Below are 20,355 nucleotides of genomic sequence, written 5' to 3'. Positions count from 1 at the left end.
CTGATCTCACATCACACCACAACAAGTTGTCCCTATGTGCCTTCCCTCTGGTTCCCAGAAACACATACTCCTGTCAGCTTCCCACTTGCATTAACTGTCTGCCTCTGTGCATTTGTTTAACTCACTAACTCAGTAAAACCAGAAGGAATGATTTTCTGCTGGTGTGGAAGCTGAATTGGTTCAACTGAATAAATAAATCATTCTGACTAATTCTGGAATTGTAACTTTGATAAGAATGATTCCTGTGCTTTACTTGGAGGATTAACAGAGAAATCAAAATATATCAGATTCAAAATAGGAACTGAAAATCTCAAGAGATAACTAATTTCCTGTTAGTAATTGAATTTTTCTGAATATACTGGTATGTTCTGTACAGTTGCAAAAAAAAAAATCAATTTTTGTGCAAAAATTTCAATGTAAAAAAAAAATCTTGCTACAAATACAGAAAATGTACAGCGTTCCTGAAAAATGAATACCTTATTTTTTTTTTCCTTTTCTATTACAAATTTCCATGGAATTTATCCTATAGTTTACAATTAAGTGAGGAAAATTATTAAGAATGTTTTGAATGTTTTGTGTACCTAGTTATAAAGGTGAATCAGGTTTATGTTTTATTTCCATGGTAAAAGTTAGTGTTTGCAGAAATTTTGATGTTGCATAGAAAAGCCTTGAACTGTAGCTTGGTAAATATGTTTTATTTATGTTTTATATCCTGAATGATAAAACATATACACAGGCTTGTTTTTGCAAAACCTTCTTCTGTGTTCTACTACTATCTAACACAGCACATGTGCTCAGGAGTTAATGGGATCTCAGGATAGAGTTTCTCCATGATAGAGACAGCCCAGTAGTTTGCAGTCCTCTTGTTGATCATGGAACGTTTGCAGTTGTGGAGCTGCAGCCTGAGCCTTCCGACATGGTCTTGTTTTGTGCTTTAGACCAGAGCAGGGTGGTTTTAGAGAGGCGAGAAAGTGCTTTACTTTCCAGGGTCGTTTAAGCTCCAGTCTCTGTTGACTAGTGTTTGTTGTAGGAGTGTTATTCATAGCTTCAATACGTATCGTTCTTTGTTCGTATTTATGGTTAGGCACTGAACAAGAACGTACGTGGTCAAGATCTCTGCTTTGAAGAGTTTACAGCCTAAAAAGTTAATGACAATAGTCCCAGAATCCACGTTTGATTTGGCCATGTCAGATATGTTTATTTTATTCAGGTACTTCTGCACACATTCCCTCAGCCTCCTGGCATCATTAAACGTTTGAGTTTGTATTTGCTTTATAGCAGAAATAGGAGAAAAGGTTTAAAGGAGAATGACCTTAAAAATTACTTCAGAAAAACTACTTTAGATTTACGGGAAGAGGAGAATACAGGAGAGTACGTATGGGACAGAGAGTGAACCATGGCTTAGCACAGTTAGGTAGGGTTTCAGAACTGACTGAGATAGACGGCACACCGCATGCTTGTGAGAGTAAGGGTAAAATGGATTTGATCACAAGTAGAATGGTCCAAGCTTCCCATGCATTTTAAGTTGCCAAAGGGTATGTGTTTTTAAAGGAGGCCAGAGAAAAATTTTCGGTATCCTAGATAGGAAGAAAGAATGAAAACTATATTTTTTAACTTTTAGGAAAAAGAATAATGTAAGAAATATTACAGAGTAAGAGATGATGCAATATGGACACAGCCTTCCCACCAGCGACTAGAATGAGACAAAGTTTTTTCAAAGGGAGCGGAAAGTAGATGCAATTTCTTTCTCTATCATGGACACAAATTGTTCTAGATGCTTTTTCATAGCATAAAATAGGATGAAAAGCTTCCTGTGTGAAGTTTCCGTGGGATGAATGTCAGCATTAGATAAAGTAAATGATACATAGTTCTAAATGATGGAAGTGTACGAATTAACAAATCAGTATCCTTCCCTGTGTTCTCCTCATTAATTTCCTTGGTTTCTAATGGCGCTACCGAATATATTCTTTTATCTTCCTCTGCTGGAGAGCCATTGGATGCTATTGTGCAGCAATGTCTGTCTGCGTGCGCGTGTGTCTTTCTGTCTTTTCCTGCAAACCTATGGTGTTTCTTTGCTTCTCTTTACTCATAAAAACACAGATGTGGGTTGTTTGTTTTTTTGATAGAACAGAATTTTTTGTATCTTGACCTTGCAACCTTGGAAAATGAGAAATAGTTAATATAGAGAACTGTGTCTTTTTTTTTTTAAATTGTTGTCAGTCAAAATCTTAAAGAGACATTTTAAAGTATTACAAGAGGATATTTCTTAATTGCTTGGTCTTAGACAAAAATGAGACTTACTAACTTTTTTCTTCATTTTTAGCTTCTCATGTCTGTGTTTGACAACAGCATGAAAACATTTGGGGTTATTGAAAGCGACCCTTTTGACTGGGAGAAGAGTGGAACTGATGGCTCTCTGACAACGACAACAACTTCAACCACGCCTCAGTTGCACACTCGTCTTACTCCAGCTGCAATTGGGTATGTATGCACATTGTGGTCACTTAAAAAGCAGCCACAGTGTACCAAAGGGAGATTATCTCCATAATTTTTTTTTTTTTCTGCAGAATGTTGAATAAATAGAGGAGTGGAGGATTGGTAGCATTTGAAATATTTCCCTGTTTAGGGTTCCCTTTTATACTGTCCTCAAAGATCAGCACTGTAGTCCTAAATAGCAATAAAAAATTGTAGCTCATGAAATTGTGTGTAAATTTTCTAGTCCATCCTTTGCTAAATCATATTTTGTGAAACTAAATGATACGGGCTGAATTTAACTCCCTGGAATTAAACCCATTGTTTTCTCTAAGCTTGGAATAAACTCCTGGCTCCAATTTCCTTATAACTTTGAAAAAAGAATGGATCTTTATAGGAAATTCAGAAATAGGCTTTGGTCTTGTTTAAAATAGTATTTAATGTGGTCTTTGAGACCTTCTGTAATTATGTAAGTTGGACGAGATACCTATAATGGGTTTAATAATACCCATACTCATCTCAGGGGATCGGAGAATATAAGAGGTGTTTATGGGCAAGGAGGAAGACTTTGTGCCTGTTCTAGGCCTCGAGTAGATCAACTTTTTATCCAAGAGTCACAAAGGTAGTGATGTGGGAGTTTTGATAGTGTGGTGAGGCTGAAAAACACCAGAATTTCACGTAGAATGTATTAAATACCCAGTAATTCAAGGTAATTTAAAAAAGAAAACGGATTAAATTAAATTCAGTCAAGACATTAACTGGTGTTAGTATTACACAGGTGTACGATGTGCACTGTTGAACATACTGGAGTTGACAGGGATTTTACATGTGATTCAATCCCATTATCACACTAAGCATCACACTGGAGTTATTGATAGTCTTGGCTGCAGTTCACAATTTTTGTGCCTGTAAAGGAATGACCTTTAATTGACCTTCTGACCATTCACTTTTTAGCAATAGCCTTGCTTCAGTTTCAGATACTGGGCTAAGCCTTAGCCCTGTTTAGCCCCAGGTCACTGGGACTACAGAACTTTAATTAAAATGTAATGTCTTGTTAGCATTATGCTTATGTTTTGATTATCAGTAATTGCAGCAAAATAGCACTTTGATAAGAATAGTGATTAAAACTGCATTTAGTTTGCTAAGTGATCTCTCTTCCTCACACAGTATGTTTTGTTATTCTACCAAATTTTGGGGAAAGGAATCTCTATTATGAAAGTTGCCATTAATTCTTTTGCATGGAAAAATATGTGTAGAAGAGTCAGGAGCAAAGTTGAACCTGAACATGATCTCTAACAAATTTTCTCAGAAATTGCTTTGAAAACATTTGAAAAAAAACATCTTTTAAGTTATTGGGTTTTTATTTACACCTTTTGTTATGTACCTAAATTAAAGTAAGCGAAATTGTGACAGCCAAGAATTAGGAGTTTTTATATTAAATAATTTACAAAATTTAGTTTTCTACAGAAACATACTTTTTCTTGTAATTTTTTCTGTTTCTTTCTTTTAACAGAGTAGAAAATAAGTTCAAGAAACACATTAGCCTCTCAAATTTATATATATTTTTTTGAACTATTCTTGTAGAATTGCCAATGCCACTCCTATCCCAGGAGATTTGCTGCGAGAAAACACAGATGAAGTGTTTCCTGATGAACAGCTCAGTGATGGAGAGAATGCTATTCCAGTGGTTGTCTCACCAGAGAAACTACCTGGATCCCCTGGGCATCAGCGTCCTCAGGAAAAAGACGTTTGGGAAGAAATGGATGCAAATAGAAACAAAATAAAACTAGGGATCTGCAAGGTATTTACAAACCTGCATTGTGAAGACCAACTTTCAACAGTTTCCTGTCCTCATAGCACACATAAGATACAATTAATAATGCAGTCTTACTGATGTTGATGAGCCAGAATGGTCTAGGAAGACAAGATCTATGGTAGAGCTAACAAATTTTATTAGAGCAATTTATGTACTGGAACAAGCAGACAAGCTTTTGGGCCTTGTGTCACTTCATCATGTCTTTATAATCAATAGGAGATTGCTGATAATTTTGAACTTGAGATTCTTTGTAGTTTATTCGTATTCATGTTCTTCAGACATGATTTTCGTTCTTGCTCACGGGATGAAACCAAAGCAAATTTCCTGCATCTTGACTGTGTAAAAGTTAGATACTGAATATACAAAGATCGGTTTAATGTAATTCTTCAGTTTACAGATTGACAGTGTGATTGGCAGTATCCATTTAATTCACTTGGTGGTTTTCTCTTTGTAAGATATCATACCTTTGTACTGATTCGAAGAGGTTTGTGGGCTAGTCTTTAGAAGAGATTAATTTTGAAATTTATTTTGAAAAGTTTGAATTAATTGGAAAATGAGAAACGGTTAATTTTGAAAAGTATTCTCTGAGAAGTAGTTCCTGTCTCCCTTGCTCACAATCACAGCATTTCATACTCGGACAAATGTAGCCTTGTTTTCTGATATAAAAATGCTTTGAATGTGAAGAGAGATCTGCTACTGAAATGTTCTTTAGCTAGGAGAGCTGCTGTCTAGTTTTGAGGCTCTTACTTCTTGTTTACTAGAAAAAAATGTATTGTGGGAAGGAATAAGGCATGGTGTCTATTTTCAAATGTGCTTGTTTCTTTGTTTTTGTTTTTTTACCAAAGAGGGAGAGGGAAGATTGCTCTGGTTTAAACAAAGGCAATTCCTGTTAGTTATACCTGTTGACACTAAGGATGATCATGATATCCTAGCTTTAAATCATGTCCAGTAGGTATATAAGATGTATATATGTAGTCATATATATATACATAAAAGAAGAGGAGGCTGAGGGGAGACCTGATTGCGGCCTACAAGTACTTGAGAAGGGATGGTGGGGAAGTGGAGGAAGGGCTCTTTACATTAGTGATGGGTGATAGGACAAGAGGACATGGGTATAAGCTTAGTCAGGGGAGGTTCAGGTTGGATGTTAGAAAGAATTTCTTCTCTGAAAGGGTTGTCAGCCACTGGAATAGACTGCCCGGGGAGGTGGTTGAGTCCCCATCCCTGGATGTATTTAAGAAAAGGGTGGATGAACTGTTTAGGGATATGGTTTAATGGGGATTAGGGACAGTTGTACTGGATAATCTCTAAGGTCTTTTCCAACCTAGAAATTCTATGATTCTATATAAGAGTAAAATGTAGTTCTAAGTCGCAAAAATATCTAGTAGATTTAGTCTATACCAGTGTTATATGTTCCAGAGAATCATAAAGACAGCTTGGAAACTAGCTTCTCTTTAGTAAGAGCACTCAACTGTAAAGCAGACTGAAGATGCTGACAAGTACTGTGTTTCAGACTCTTATTAAAGAAAATTTCAGAGGTGGTTGTGTAATGTCGGAGTAAATTTAAGTGTATTACTGGTTTTGTGTTTAGAGTATTTTACCTGTTCTCAGACCTACTCAGAACTAGTATATTACTAGTATTTTGTCTGTTGTAGGTGTGCTGAAAAGCATATCTAAACTACTTTAATTGTGGCATGAACTTAAGGACCATTCCAAATACAAATTGACTTATCACTGGCTAAAAACATGGATGGTATTCACCATGCAGTATTTTGTTTTCCTCTGTTTTGTCATTCCTTGTGAATTACATTTTTACCTTACTTTTTGCATAGGCTGCCACAGAGGAAGAAAACAGCCATGGGCCAGTGAATGGAATACTTAATGCACCGAGTCTCGGTTCTCCAATTCGTGTTCGCTCAGAGACCACCCAGCTAGACAGAGATGTCCCACTGGTGCGAAAGTTACGCTCAATTCACAGCTTTGAACTGGAGAAGCGTCTGACGTTGGAGCCAAAGCCAGACACTGATAAATTTCTTGAGACCTGGTAAAGAAATTACTTTATTTTGATGCTTAGATCTTTTCAGTGTATGTATTTAAGATGCTATCATCTTTCCTCTACCATGTGAAAACCAGGAGTGGAGCTGTTGACTTATGCTTATGCAAGCTACAGCAAAGTATTTACTATTGTCCTAATATTGCTTCATTAATTTCACCACTTGGCAGCTTTTTTAAAAAAATTAGTGCTGGCATACAGTTAGAGTTGGACTTCCACACTTCAGATTATTTTTATTTCAAGATCTAGTGGTGTAACCCTGATGTTTATGACCTTTTTCTTCAATGGGATACTCTTGACAGTCAGTGCAACTAATCCTAAATAAGAATGATGACATTAGGTGCTCAATAGAGGTAACATGGGATTAGATTATATGACATGAGAAGGACAGTTTACAAGAAGTGGAGTTATAAAGTTAAGTTAGAAATCTACCTGCATGCAGCAGGTTTAGTTATGCCCACAGGTGTTGCACCAACATTAAAAAAAATGTTGATAGAAGATAGAGGTCTTAAAATGGAATTTGAAGGTAGAGAAGAGACAGATGTATGAGATCAGGTTCAATTAATTTGCCAACGTGTACAAAGAATAAGGGGAGAAGGACACAATGAAATCTGACTGAAAGGCAGAGGCTGAGTGGGGACAGTGGAAGACAGCTGAGATGCTGACAGTGGCAAAATCCATCTAACTACATCATAGGGGGATTAGGAATTTGAATTTGTTTGATGAAGCAAGTTATGCAAAGCATAAATAAGGAATCAATCAAAACAATAACATTCTTTTCTAAAGTATCTACTAACTGCTGCTAGAGACATCTGTTTCTTGTGTTCTGCTTTGAGTCTATGCTTTGTAGCATGAATTAAGTACAGTGGACGTCTGGTGGTAGCGTCACCACTGAGTTGGTATCCACTCGCTATTCTCCCTTCTGGTAGTTAGTTACATTTACAATACAATATGATACATTACAATTACACTTACAATAGGTGCAAATTTGTAAGACCATCTGCCCATTTTCACTTGACATCAGAGGACAATTTGTGTCAAATCGTGGATCTTTCAACCATTGTAGTTTTTTCTAAAATATGACAAATTTTTATATAAATCTAGTTTTCCTCTACTGAAAAGAATCAAATGTAGTGTAAATTATTTAATTATTTCTTAACCAATTCAGATATTAACTTCTTTTCTTAAGTTTGGTGAAGATGCAGAAAGACTTGAATGCTGCGGCAGAGACTCCTGTTGTTGCTGTTCCTCCTCCTTCTCAGAAAACACCTATTCGTGCTCCTGTGACTGCTCGCATGGACCATGTTTGGCACTATGATGAAGAATATCTTCCAGATGCTTCAAAGCCTGTGTCAGCTAGTTCTCCAGAACATGTTGATGGTGTTATTAGCAATGGATTTGTAGCTGTCAACTTAAGCTCCTGCAGGCAGGAGGTTGACTCTAAGGAATGGGTGATAATAGATAAGGAACGGGACTTGCAGGACTTCAGGACAAATGAGGCTTTAGGGCACAAAACGACTGGAAGTCCCTCAGATGAAGAGCCAGAGGTACTACAAGTTCTAGAGGAGTCCCCTCCAGAAGAGCAGCCCAGACAGGGTGGTTGGGCAGGAAACAGTGTCCATGCCAAGAACCAAACCTCAGGGGTGGAGTTAGTTCTAGCTATGGAGTGTCATCCTGCTGTTTCTGAACAGCTTACGGATAAATTGGAACTTCTGTCCGGACCTGCTGGACAGCTTCTTGCAGCCACTCCTACAAGTCCTATGGAAGCTCAAGCAGAAGGAGCACTCACTCCGGTAAGACAAAACGGTCGCTGCTTTATTGAACCTCTCTTTATTCAGAATTGTATCAGGAAATAGTAAGGGGAAAAGGTGGTGACTAAAATGCAATAGTGTGGCAGAAATTCCTAGTTTCATCAGATTCTTGAAGAATGATCTTCCATGTTCTGTTATGTGAGCATTTATGTTCTCCTATGGAAATAGCTATTGGTTCTGCAGGTATGATTCACAGAACTGGCCTCCATAAAAAAAAAAAAAAAAAAAATTATGTATATATAAAGAAGCCCCTTATGCAGTGATTCCTGATCAGGAAGAGAATATATATCTATTATATTTGCAGTAGATAAACATAAAATTACAATGAATATGTAAAATGCTGTGCTAAAACATTTCATGTGTTTCAGGAAAAGCTTAAACGGCTAAAATGAAAGAAACAGAGTTACTTGCTCTCGCTATCGTTGATGTAGTGTTTTCTGTTGGAATTCCCTTTTTTTTCTTCCTGTTTCTTCTGAAATTTCTAATGGTTCTTACACAACTTGCTGGCTTTTATAAATTCTAGCTGCTTCTCACTTCCAAAATAATTGTGCAACTACTGCTTTGCTCCCAGACTTTTCTCCTCACTGCGACAGGTTGCTTTGCTTCCATTGCATTCTCTTCTTTTTGTGTTTCATCTTTTCTAGAGGATTCTCATTTGCACAGTTTTTAACATTTACTTGTTTTCTCCTCTGTCACCGATTCTAAACAAAGACTTCTTTGGCTTTACTTAAGAAGGGAGTGAGGTTAAGTGATTAGGGATCAGCTCCTGGTTTTATTTCTCTACTTTTCTCAGTAGATACTGTGTCATCTATGATATTAAAGACAATTCTTTCAAGCTTCTTTGACCCAAGAAACTTGGTTGTACTTCTCCCCCACTTATCACCACTTTTTGTGAAAGTTGCAGCCCGCTCATTAGAAAAGGAAACATGTCACCACCCACTCATTTATTATATGGTGTGGAATATCCTTTATGGTGAAAATTAACTACTCAATGTAATGAACTATAGCTGTATAGTAAAAATTCAGATACATCTAGGTTCTCATGGAAAATGCAAGATGGTATATTTCATACAAGATTATATTTAGCTATCATACTTTGTGAGTTATGTAGTTTATAGAAGATTCATTTTGCATGATTTAAAATACAGAACTGTGCTGAACAACGGAAGATTTTTGAGATTAAAGTTGAAATACTAGTTGCATGAAAGAATTTTTGATAGGTTGGAAACTTGTAAAGGTGAAAAATTAAATTGATGAGTTGTTTTCAATTGTTCAATTTCTTTATTTTAATCTTAGTTTTAGTAAAACAGACAAGAAAGAGCAACATTAGTCTTGTACAAAATACTAATTATCACATATTTTTATTTTGAAAGCCATTAAAAACAGCTTGCAATTTTGTATGCAAGTGCACTATCCCACTTTATACAAACTTAACTCTTTTTGGGGAAATAGCTATTTTACTTAAAACTGAAAGCAGAGATGATATGAATATCATTTACTGCAGTGCAAATAATGGATGATATCTTTATCTGGAAAGGAAGAAGCTTCTGAGCAGGGGAGCAGAAATAGTTATAAAAAAGGTCAATTAATTATAAGATGCATTGGAAGAAATACTGATTGAAATAAACACTCAGGTGAGATTATATTTTAGTTTGGCTTTGCAAGCAGGTAAGGGATATTTGTCATGAGCTCAAAAATGGGTAAATGAATATTGTTTATATTATCCTGGAAAGCAAGTAGTTCTATGAGGGCAAGATGAATGGCAGGAAGGAACTTGCTGTTTTGAAGGTGAATAGTGTGAAATTGAAGATATAAACTGAACTGGGAGTAAAGAAAATAGCCATTATTTGACTGATGTAGAAACAGGGAAGAGAGTGTGTCTATCCAGTCTGTCTATTTCAACTGTGATGGCAATTTGTGGTAATCTTCTGTCTACTTCATTAGCCCTTGAAAGCCAAACAAAGCCAAACAAAAGGAGGGTATTTGGGGGTGAGTTGTTCTTTCTATCCTTAGTTGATGGTATTCCACTTCATAAAAGATACTTAAATGTTCCTTGAGATGGGTACCAGCACCTAACTGTTCTTACACGTGAGTGTCCTAGTCACTTCACAAGGAGACAGTATATGTGTGCCTCTTCATAAAGTAAGTAGTTCTCTCTATTCCAGAGCCCTGGTGACCTCAGGGAGCTGTTTGGTAGAGCCCCCTTCCTTCTTTCTCAAAGCATTTACCCACCTGAAACTATTCTTCGAATGTGATCCTTGATTGTGGATCAGATGTTTTCATTCTTTAGTAATTTTATCTAGGTTGTGCCTTCCTGAAAATACAAATAATGGGCAAATGGTCCATTTTCTGCTGATTTAATTCTGTTGCGTCAGTTACTAAGAGCAGGCTTGGATCCAAGAATGTAAGTTCAGGACTGTAAATCAAATGACTTCAGTGTTACTAAAGGGGTTAAAAATAGATGTTGAAATTACAGTAGTATGATAGTGTCGTGGTTTTAGGCTGATCCAGCAACTAAAACTCACACAGTCTCTCCTTCTCCAGTAAAGTAGAGAGGAGGGGAAAAACAAAACCAAAGGGACTGAGGGTTGAGACAAGAACAGAGGGAGCACCCACCAACCATAGTCCTGGGCAAACCAGACAGGGCTTTCTCAAAGCAAAAGAGTTTATTAATGATTACTTAGAAGGACAAAGGGAAACAAAAACCGATTACTCAAGAGGACAGAAAGAAACAAAAACAGATCTTAAAACCGACACCTTCCCCCTCCCTTTCCTTTTCTTCCCGGCTCTACCTCCTCCCCCCAGCAGCACAGGGGGCAGGGACTGGGGGACTGCAGGTCAGTTCATTCCGTGCTGTTACTGCTGCTTCTTTCTTAAAGGAGAAGGAGTCCTTACACCCTTTTCCCCTGCTCCAATGGATCCCCTACCCACAAGGAAAAATCCACAAACTTCTCCAGCGTGAGTCCAGCCCACTGGAAGCAATCCTTCCCCACAGATTGCTCCGGTGTGGGCTTTACCACAGTCTCGGGTACTTAGGGAGCTGTAGCCACTTGCTCCGGCGTGGGTCGTCACTCAGACTCCAGACGCCTCTCCGCCTTGTCGTGCACCCCAACACGACCATCCTCAGGCTCAGGCATCTTCTCCCCACGGGCTGCGAGTGGGTCTCTGCTCCACCGAGGCCGTCCTGGTTGCAGGGGGGCCGCCTGCTATCTCACCATCAGCCGCAGGGGAAACTCGGCTCCGGCACACCTCCTCCCGCTCCATCCTCACTGACCTGTTGTCGATGTGGCTGTTTCTCTCAGATCTCAGTCCTCTCCAGGTGAACTCAGCCCAGTGGGCACCCCGGGAGTGGGGTGCCCCCGAGTTCCCCAGCTGGCTCCACCGCCGCCATTCTCTGTGGGCGGCGCCGGCCCGAGGCAGGCAGCTGCCCGGCCGGGAGCCAGGGAGCGGGGGCAGTGCCCTCCTCCCTTCTCTCCTCGATCCTGGGCGAAGCACCTTTTCCGGTCCCTTTGTCCTGACTTAAATAGGGCAATTCGCAGAGGCGCCCTATTGGCTCAACCCCGAGGGGGATGGCAGTCTGATCTGGTGGCCAGAACTAAGCCTAACCCGGTTCCAAAACCGGGGAGGTCACAGGGACCAAAACCCCTCTCCTGCCACCAGAACCACCCCCCCCTCCACATCAAACCATGACATATAGCTTAATATAATTTCTGAAACAGTTTACTCATTTCTAATGACTTGAAACCTTAGGACATGTCAGCAGTCATGGTCATCGTGCTTATGAATATACCTCCCATATAAGATTTCTAGTGACTTGCTTCCCTATCACTTAGGAGAAAGTAAGATGAACTAAGTTCTTTGAGCTTATTCTGATAAGTTTGTTAAATATACAAACAATTACTTCAATGGTGAATGAATAAAATAGTTTTCCTCATTTATGTATTTTTTTTATTTTTCATTTTTACTTTGATGATTCTTCTTTATGTTTTCTTTATTTCTTTCAGGGCTTTATTGCTCACTATTTAAGTAGTATGTAGTAGCAAGGATATTTCTGTATGAGAAACTAAAGGTTCGTATACTCAACAATAATTTTTTCTCGTGAAGGAAAAGAAATTGCTGGTCTGCAGTCCATCCATTTGTAGATAAACGTTCTTCCTGAAATTGTGTGTGTACACGGACTTCCTGTAATTGATGATTTTTTGCATGTTTCACACAGCATCAATATTCTAATAAGAATGTAAAGTTGTGCCAGTTCAGGAAGGAAACCTGAACTCAAAATATAAGAGAGAAGAATGTCTAAGTTATTGGCTTAGGGACAAGCAAGTTTCAGGCATTAAATATTACAGCAAATAATGCTATCCATTATGAAAAAAACCTGCAGGTAAGAGAACTAATTTTCATGTTATCAGTCATGGTTTTCCAGTTGGAATACAGATTCTATGTGCTATCGGCAAGTACCAGCTTGATCTGGCTCTGTCATGGACACATGGTCACATTTCTGTTGAACTATTCAGAGCATGCTAGGGTATATATGCTGACTTTATGCTTTCATTATGGCTTTATGTTGACTTTGGCTGCAGGAGGACAGACGGTACCTGATTTGCTGGTATGAAGTTAATCTGTCAAAAGAATTTGAGCTGATCTAGATTAACAGTGAATTTATACTGGAGTAGCACTTTGCATCATACAGCTCTTATTTTCTTTTCCTTGGTCTGGTGCTAAGAGCCTAAAGCTGAACTTGCTGTGTTATTGAACCATGGACTCATTAATTTACTGTGTTTGTATTGAATTGCAGTGAATTCCATAGAGTACATGCACAAAACTTTGCAACATATATTTGTTAAGCAGATATTTCAGCAAAGAAATAATAATGGAGTTGAATATGTAACAGCTAATTCTATTTTCATCTTCAGCTTAAATTAAACAACAGTTGGCTCTGGTCACACTTGGTTGACAACCTAATACCATAGAGAGAGAGACAGAGAGAGAGATGCATGGTTATAGAAGAGGTTTGACTGTGTGAATCTATTTATTTTTATTATTTAGAAATATTGCTGAAAGTAGCATTTTGTACATTGAAATACTATTATGTTTTATCAAAAACCTGCTCTTAAATTTCCATTTATTTCCCAGTTGTAAGTAATTTAATTTTCATGTGCCTATCGTCAGTTGCTGCTTTTAGGAGACACTGGAAATTTTTTTTTTTTTTCCAGTTGAGAGACAGTTATGAATTATGGGAACTGAAGCTTTAGGATTGACAGAATTGAAAATACCTTTTCCTTGGAAACTCAAATGCTTGATAGGTGCTCTCTGTTTCAAAGGAGTACGGGTTAGAATTGCAAATATCATGGTAGGAAACAGAAAATCACCTTCATGAAGCTTGCAAAAAGTTTCCATGTCTCTGCTCTTCATGGTTTTGTCTAAATATACTCGGAACAAAGATTTGCGAACTGTATCTAGCAATCTCATTTACAGGTATTAGATGTGTCACCATCAGATATTTATTTAGTACTAGAAAAGGTCTTGCAAAGAATCAGTTGATTTCAGAGTTGTATGTCAAAGCTATAGGTTTATTAGAATCATCAGTAACCAATTTGAAAGTGTAATTTGTCTAAAACTGTTTGTTGGGAACACTTTGACTTTACAGCTCCTGTTCTTTCAATTTTTGCTCTTTTCTAATTGCTTGAGTGATGTAATTCAATGTGAAGCAATTGTTCCTGGATTCTCCAGGCCAGTGTATCCTTCTAGTTAAATTTTGTGTTTGGGAAATTTCATTAGAATTGTTTAGTACTTATCTCACTGATTAATCCTGTCAGCTGCAGTTCTTAATATACGTTGCTATAGTTGTAGTTGTACAGTCTCATTTTTAAAGCCTGCAATGGGTGTGTATGCTAAAAATAAAGTCATCACAGAAAACAATGTTGTTGAACGGATGTGCTAAGCATGTGCAAGGACCAGTCAGCCATCAACTAGTTTGTGTATGCAATGTCCTTGGAACAGAGTGTGTAAGTTTATTATATTTGCACTAGGTTGTTGCTGTCTGACTGAAGATAGGAGCTAGCTAGAGAAAGGATGCTCACTTTTGATTTTGATGCTGGATTTTTAAACATTGATGGAAAATGTGAAGATTAGACTTAAGTTATCAGCTTGTAGTCAGTCGTGAATATGGTCTTCTAAGAAAATGCGTATAGGCAAGACATAAACAAGAATTATTGAAATATTGATTTTTAAACCTTATTTTCTTCCCCGCCATGTTGTTCTCACAGCTCAACTCATCTCACATGCTGCATTTCTCCACTCCAAGAATTTCAAGTCCCATCCTCCGCACCATGAGCCCTATAGCCTATCTATCCATCCACTCGGATCCTCTGAAAGAGGCTGGTTTACCAAGGAGTCAGTCAGCTGAGAGCCACTCCTCTTCCTCCCGCTCAACTGGTCGTAGGCAGCTTCCTGTCATTCCCTGTGGCAACAGGTTCCCCCCTGTCATTCGCATCTCAAAAGCACAACTTCAGCAGGTGAATAAGCCTTGTGTTCATAAAAGTGACTGCGTTCTAGCAGTCATCTGCAAAGTTTAACATTTCAGCTGCTCTGCACAGTCCGGTAGTAGGCATATGCTAGTCATACTGCTATACACAACATCCTAAAAATATTTTGAAAGATCAAGTTAGGGAATAAGAATGGATCTTGTTCAACAATAGAGTTCAGGAATACTCTAAGAGAAAGATATATTGTCTCACTCAGAAGAGGTAAAATTAGAGAGAAGGATATTTAAAGAGCTGTTACACAGGTTATGATCTGGAGCACCAAGCATCTCTGGATGTTCTGGAAGACAGATTCACTTCTTCAGAGGGATTTTCTCTTGAAAACAGATTTTTTGCTTCTTTCAAAACTAAGATTAAAATCTCTTTTTTAATGTGTTTCTATAATCAGTACCAGGTGGATTTTGATTTGGGAACACATATTAAAATTTGGACTAGGTTAAATGATTTTAATGGGAGAAAAAAGGATCTGGAGATAGTCAAATTGCTGCTTTGGGAATGAACAAATAATGAATTTTGCAGTATACAAAGCAAAGATGGGAATTATCAGGGATCATAGCTAATGGAAGATGTCACCAATAGAGAAAGGGGACTTTTCATAGTTTTGTATTCCCACTTTCATGTCAGTATGAAAAAGATGAAGACTTAGAATCAAAACTGAAGTTAACCATAATTTGGGTTTTAGAAACAAAAATACAGAGATTTGCTAAGCAGCATGAGCTTGCATTGACTGGTAAAGCAGTATGACATAGCATTAATGCGTAAGACCGTAACATATCATCATCATTTTACCATTAATATTTCATTTGGATTATATTTTGTGTTGCCTTTTATTTCCAATGTATTTTTCAGTATAAATATTTGTATGTGAAATACTTTTTTTTTTTCTTCAGTGAAGCATGCACAGGAGTATTGATACTAAAAGTAACCCATCAGCATTAACTTCTTTCAAACTTCCATAGTATCAGTGGTGAGTGATAACCAGGCAAAGTAGCTAGTGTACTTATGTCAACATTTTGTCTGTTAACTCAAAAAGCAGTGTTTTTTTCCTGCAAGTCCTGGCTGCTTTTTATCTGAATACAAAAAAATAGTTCTGCCCTTGATGTATGGAAACAGACAAACAGTAGCTCCCAGATGTTCAAAACACCACATTCTCATTCTTCAACTTAAATGCCTCTATGCAAACGTGTGTAGTGTGGGCAATAAACAACAGGAGTTAGAGATGTGCACGCCTGCAGGGCTATAGTCTTATTGGCATCACAGAGATGTAGTGCGATGGCTCCTACGGCTGGGGTGGTGGAATGGCTTCTATGACTGCAGACTTGAAATGCAAGGATACAGGCTCGTTAGGAGGGGTAGACAGGGGACTCATGGTGTGGATGTCGCCCTCTGTGTCAATGACCCACTGGAGTGCATGGAGCTCCACCTGGGGATAGATGAGGAGGCAACTGAGAGCTTATGGGTCAGGATTAAAGGGAGGGCAGGGACAGGTGTCACTATAGTGGGGGTCTGTTACAGGCCATCTGACTAGGAAGACCAAGCAGATGAGGCCTTCTATAGACAGATAGAAGCTACCTCCTGTTCGCAAGTGCTGGTCCTCATGGGGGACTTCAGCCACCCCAATATCTGTTGGAGTGACAACACAGCAGGGCATAGGCAATCCAGAAGGTTCCTGGAATGCACGGATGATAACTTCCTTCTCCAAGTGAGAGAGGAAGCAATGAGGAGAGGTGCTTTGCTGGACCTTGTTCTCACCAACAAGGAAGGGCTGGTGGGGAATGTGAAGCTCAAGGGCAGCCTTGGCTGAAGTGACCATGAAATAGCGGATTTCGAGGTCTTTAGGGCAGCAAGGAGGGTGCACAGCAAGCTCACTACCTTGAACTTCAGGAGAGCAGACTTTGGCCCGTTCAGGGATCTGCTTGGTAGAGTACGATGGGATAAAGCTCTGGAGGGAAGAGGGGCCCAAGAAAGCTGTCTAATATTCAAGGATCACCTCCTCTAAGCTCAGAAGTGGTGCATCGCAACAAAGAGGAAGTCAGGCAGGAACACCACGAGGCCTGCATGAATGAACAAGGAGCTCGTGGACCAAGTCGAACACAGAAAGGAAGCCTACAGAAAGTGGAAGCAAGGACGAGTAGCCTGGTGTCATAGTTTGATGTGGAGGGGGGGGTGGTTCTGGTGCAGGAGAGGGGTTTTGCTCCCTGCGACCTCCCCGGTTTTGGAACCGGGTTAGGCTTAGTTCTGGCCACCAGATCAGACTGCCATCCCCCTCGGGGTTGAGCCAATAGGGCGCCTCTGCGAATTGCCCTATTTAAGTCAGGACAAAGGGACCGGAAAAGGTGCTTTGCCCAGGATCGAGGAGAGAAGGGAGGAGGGCACTGCCCCCGCTCCCTGGCTCCCGGCCGGGCAGCTGCCTGCGTTGGGCCGGCGCCGCCCACAGAGAATGGCGGCGGTGGAGCCAGCTGGGGAACTCGGGGGCACCCCACTCCCGGGGTGCCCACTGGGCTGAGTTCACCTGGAGAGGACTGAGATCTGAGAGAAACAGCCACATCGACAGCAGGTCAGTGAGGATGGAGCGGGAGGAGGTGTGCCGGAGCCGAGTTTCCCCTGCGGCTGATGGTGAGATAGCAGGCGGCCCCCCTGCAACCAGGACGGCCTTGGTGGAGCAGAGACCCACTCGCAGCCCGTGGGGAGAAGATGCCTGAGCCTGAGGATGGTCGTGTTGGGATGCACGACAAGGCGGAGAGGCATCTGGAGTCTGCGTGACGACCCACGCCGGAGCGAGTGGCTACAGCTCCCTAAGTACCCGAGACTGTGGTAAAGCCCACACCGGAGCAATCTGTGGGGAAGGATTGCTTCCAGTGGGCTGGACTCACGCTGGAGAAGTTTGTGGATTTTTCCTTGTGGGTAGGGGATCCATTGGAGCAGGGGAAAAGGGTGTAAGGACTCCTTCTCCTTTAAGAAAGAAGCAGCAGTATCAGCACGGAATGAACTGACCTGCACTCCCCCAGTCCCTGCCCCCTGTGCTGCTGGGGGGAGGAGGTAGAGCCGGGAGGAAAAGGAAAGGAGGGGGAAGGTGTCGGTTTTAAGATCTGTTTTTGTTTCTTTCTGTCCTCTCGAGTAATCGGTTTTGTTTCCCTTTGTCCTTCTAAGTAATCATTGATAAACTGTTTTGCTTTGAGAAAGCCCTGTCTGGTTTGCCTGGGACCATGGTTGGTGGGTGCTCCCTGTGTTCTTGTCTCAACCCTCAGTCCCTTTGGGTTTTTTTTTTTTTCTCTCCTCTCTACTTTACTGGAGAAGGAGAGACTGTGTGAGTTTTAGTTGCTGGATCAGCCTAAAACCACGGCACCTGGGAGGAATATAGAGAAATTGTCCAAGCAACCAGAGATCAGGTTAGGAAAGCCAAAGCCCTGCTAGAATTAAATCTGGCCAGGGACATCAAGGCCAACAAGAAAAGCTTTGATAGGTATGTCAGTGGTAAAAGGAAGACTAGGGAAAATATAGGGCCTCTCTGGAAGGAAACGGGAAACCTGGTTACCCAGGATATGGAGAAGGCTGAGGTACTCAATGACTTCTTTGCCTCAGTCTTCACTGGCAAGAGCTCCAGCTGCACAGCCCAAGTCACAGAAGGCAAAAGCAGGGACTGGGAGAATGAAGCACTGCCTGCTGTAGAAGATCAGATTCGAGACCATCTAAGGAACCTGAAGGTGCACAAGTCCATGGGACCTGATGAGATGCATCCGCGGGTCCTGAGGGAACTGACAGATGAAGTTGCTAAGCCACTATCCATCATATTTGAGAAGTTATGGCAGTCCGATGAAGTTCCCACCAGCTGGAAAAGGGGAAACATAGCCCTCATTTTTAAAAAAGGGAAAAAAAAAAGACCCAGGGAACTACAGGCCAGTCAGTCTCACCTCTGTGCACGGCAAGATCATGGAGGAGATCCTCCTGGCAACTATGCTAAGACACATGGAAAATAAGGGGGTGATTGGTGACAGCCAACATGGCTTCACTAAGGGCAAATCACGCCTGACAAATTTGGTGGCCTTCTACGATGGGCTTACAGCATTGATGGATAAGGGAAGAGCAACTGGCGTCATCTACCTGCATTCATGTCCTGCACGACATCCTTGTCACTAAACTGGAGAGACATAGGTTTGGTGGATGGATCGCTTGATGGATAAGGAATTGACTGGATGGTCGCACTCAAAGAGTTGCGGGCGATGGCTTAATGTCCAAGTGGAAGCCAGTGATGAGCGGTGTTCCTCGGGGGTCAGTATTGGGGCCCATGCTGTTTAATGTCTTTGTCGGTGACATGGACAGTGGATTGAGTGCACCCTCAACAAGTTTGCTGACGACACCAAGCTGTGCGGTATGGTCGACATACTGGAGGGAAGGGATGCCATCCAGAGGGACCTTGGCAGACTTGAAAAGTGGGCCTGTGAGAACCTCATGAAGTTCAACAAGGCCAAAAGCAAGGTCCTGCACATGGGTCAGGGCAATCCCAAGTACAAGTACAGGCTGGGCTGAGAATGGATTGAGAGCAGCCCTGACGAGAAGGACTTGGGGATGCTGGTTGATGAGAAGCTCAACATGAGCCGGCAATGTGCGCTGGCAGCCCAGAAAGCCAACCGTATCCTGGGCTGCATCAAAAGAAGTGTGGCCAGCAGGTCAAGGGAGGTGATTCTGCCCCTCTGCTCTCATGAGACTCCACCTGCAGTACTGTGTTCAGCTCTGGGACCCTCAACATAAGAAGGTCATGGAGCTGTTGGACCGGGTCCAGAGGAGGGCCACGAAGATGATCTGAGGATTGGAGCACCTCTGCTATGAAGACAGTCTGAGAGAGTTGGGGTTGTTGAGCCTGGAAAAGACAAGGCTCTGGGGAGACCCTATAGCAGCCTTCGAGTACATGAAGGGGGCCTACAGGAAAGCTGGAGAGGGACTTTTCACAAGGGTGTGTAGTGGTAGGACAAGGGGCAATGGGTTAAACTGAAAGAGAGTAGATTTGGATTAGATCTATGGCAGAAATTGTTTACAATGAGGGTGGTGAGGCACTGGCACAGGTTTCCCAGAGAAGCTGTGGCTGCCCCATCCCTGGAAGTGTTCAAGGCCAGGTTGGATGAGGCTTTGAGCAACCCGGTGTAGTGGAAGGTGTCTCTGCCCATGGCAGGGGGGTTGGAACTAGATGATCTTGAAGGTCCCTTCTAACCCAAACCATTCTATGATTTTGTCACTAATGTATTGACTAGAGAAAAGGACTTAGGAGAAATTAACTCATTAGAAGTTAAGCTTCAGTATTTTTCAGGGTTAGTTTGTATCCCAGGATGCAAAATGACCTGATTTTTTTTTTCCTGTATATCTACGATTTAAATTTTCCAATCAGATTGTGTTGCAGGTGTAATTAGCAAACTGCTCACAATACTCAAAGAAAGTAGGTTGGCACCAAGGGTCTTCTCCGGCTTCCTTAGTACCTAACAAATGAATGCAGCTGCAATATTAATAGGGGCTGCTGTGATATAGTTTCTTGTCATGTGGAAAAGAATTAGTATTGTGCCAGGTGCTGCTACTGCTAAGTTCATGACTGCTGTGTTCCTTTTCAAGCTGTGAGTTTGAAAGTCTCTGTTGAGAATTTAACTTCGAGTTTTTCATTTGCTATGGAAACTA

General features: G+C 40.8%; 1 protein-coding gene across 3 annotated transcripts in view; it reads left to right on the top strand.

Moving 5' to 3' along the window:
* TTBK2 (tau tubulin kinase 2) overlaps positions 1-20,355 on the top strand; it is an 81,193-nt gene that overhangs the window by 42,822 nt on the left and 18,016 nt on the right. For 2 of the 3 annotated variants that reach the window (XM_086613322.1, XM_086613320.1), the window contains 5 exons: positions 2,324-2,481; positions 4,057-4,273; positions 6,121-6,332; positions 7,531-8,134; positions 14,419-14,667. In XM_086613322.1, coding sequence (XP_086469448.1) covers positions 2,324-2,481; positions 4,057-4,273; positions 6,121-6,332; positions 7,531-8,134; positions 14,419-14,667 — 1,440 coding nt within the window. The remainder of the gene's footprint in view (positions 1-2,323; positions 2,482-4,056; positions 4,274-6,120; positions 6,333-7,530; positions 8,135-14,418; positions 14,668-20,355) is intronic. The other variant, XM_086613323.1, reaches the window with a different exon arrangement.

This window comes from Tauraco erythrolophus, chromosome 6 (genome assembly GCF_009769465.1).
Source record: "Tauraco erythrolophus isolate bTauEry1 chromosome 6, bTauEry1.pri, whole genome shotgun sequence".
Classification (NCBI taxonomy): Eukaryota; Metazoa; Chordata; class Aves; order Musophagiformes; family Musophagidae; genus Tauraco; species Tauraco erythrolophus.
Note: the sequence above shows the minus strand (reverse complement) of the source record. Positions and strands in the feature narration are given on the sequence as shown.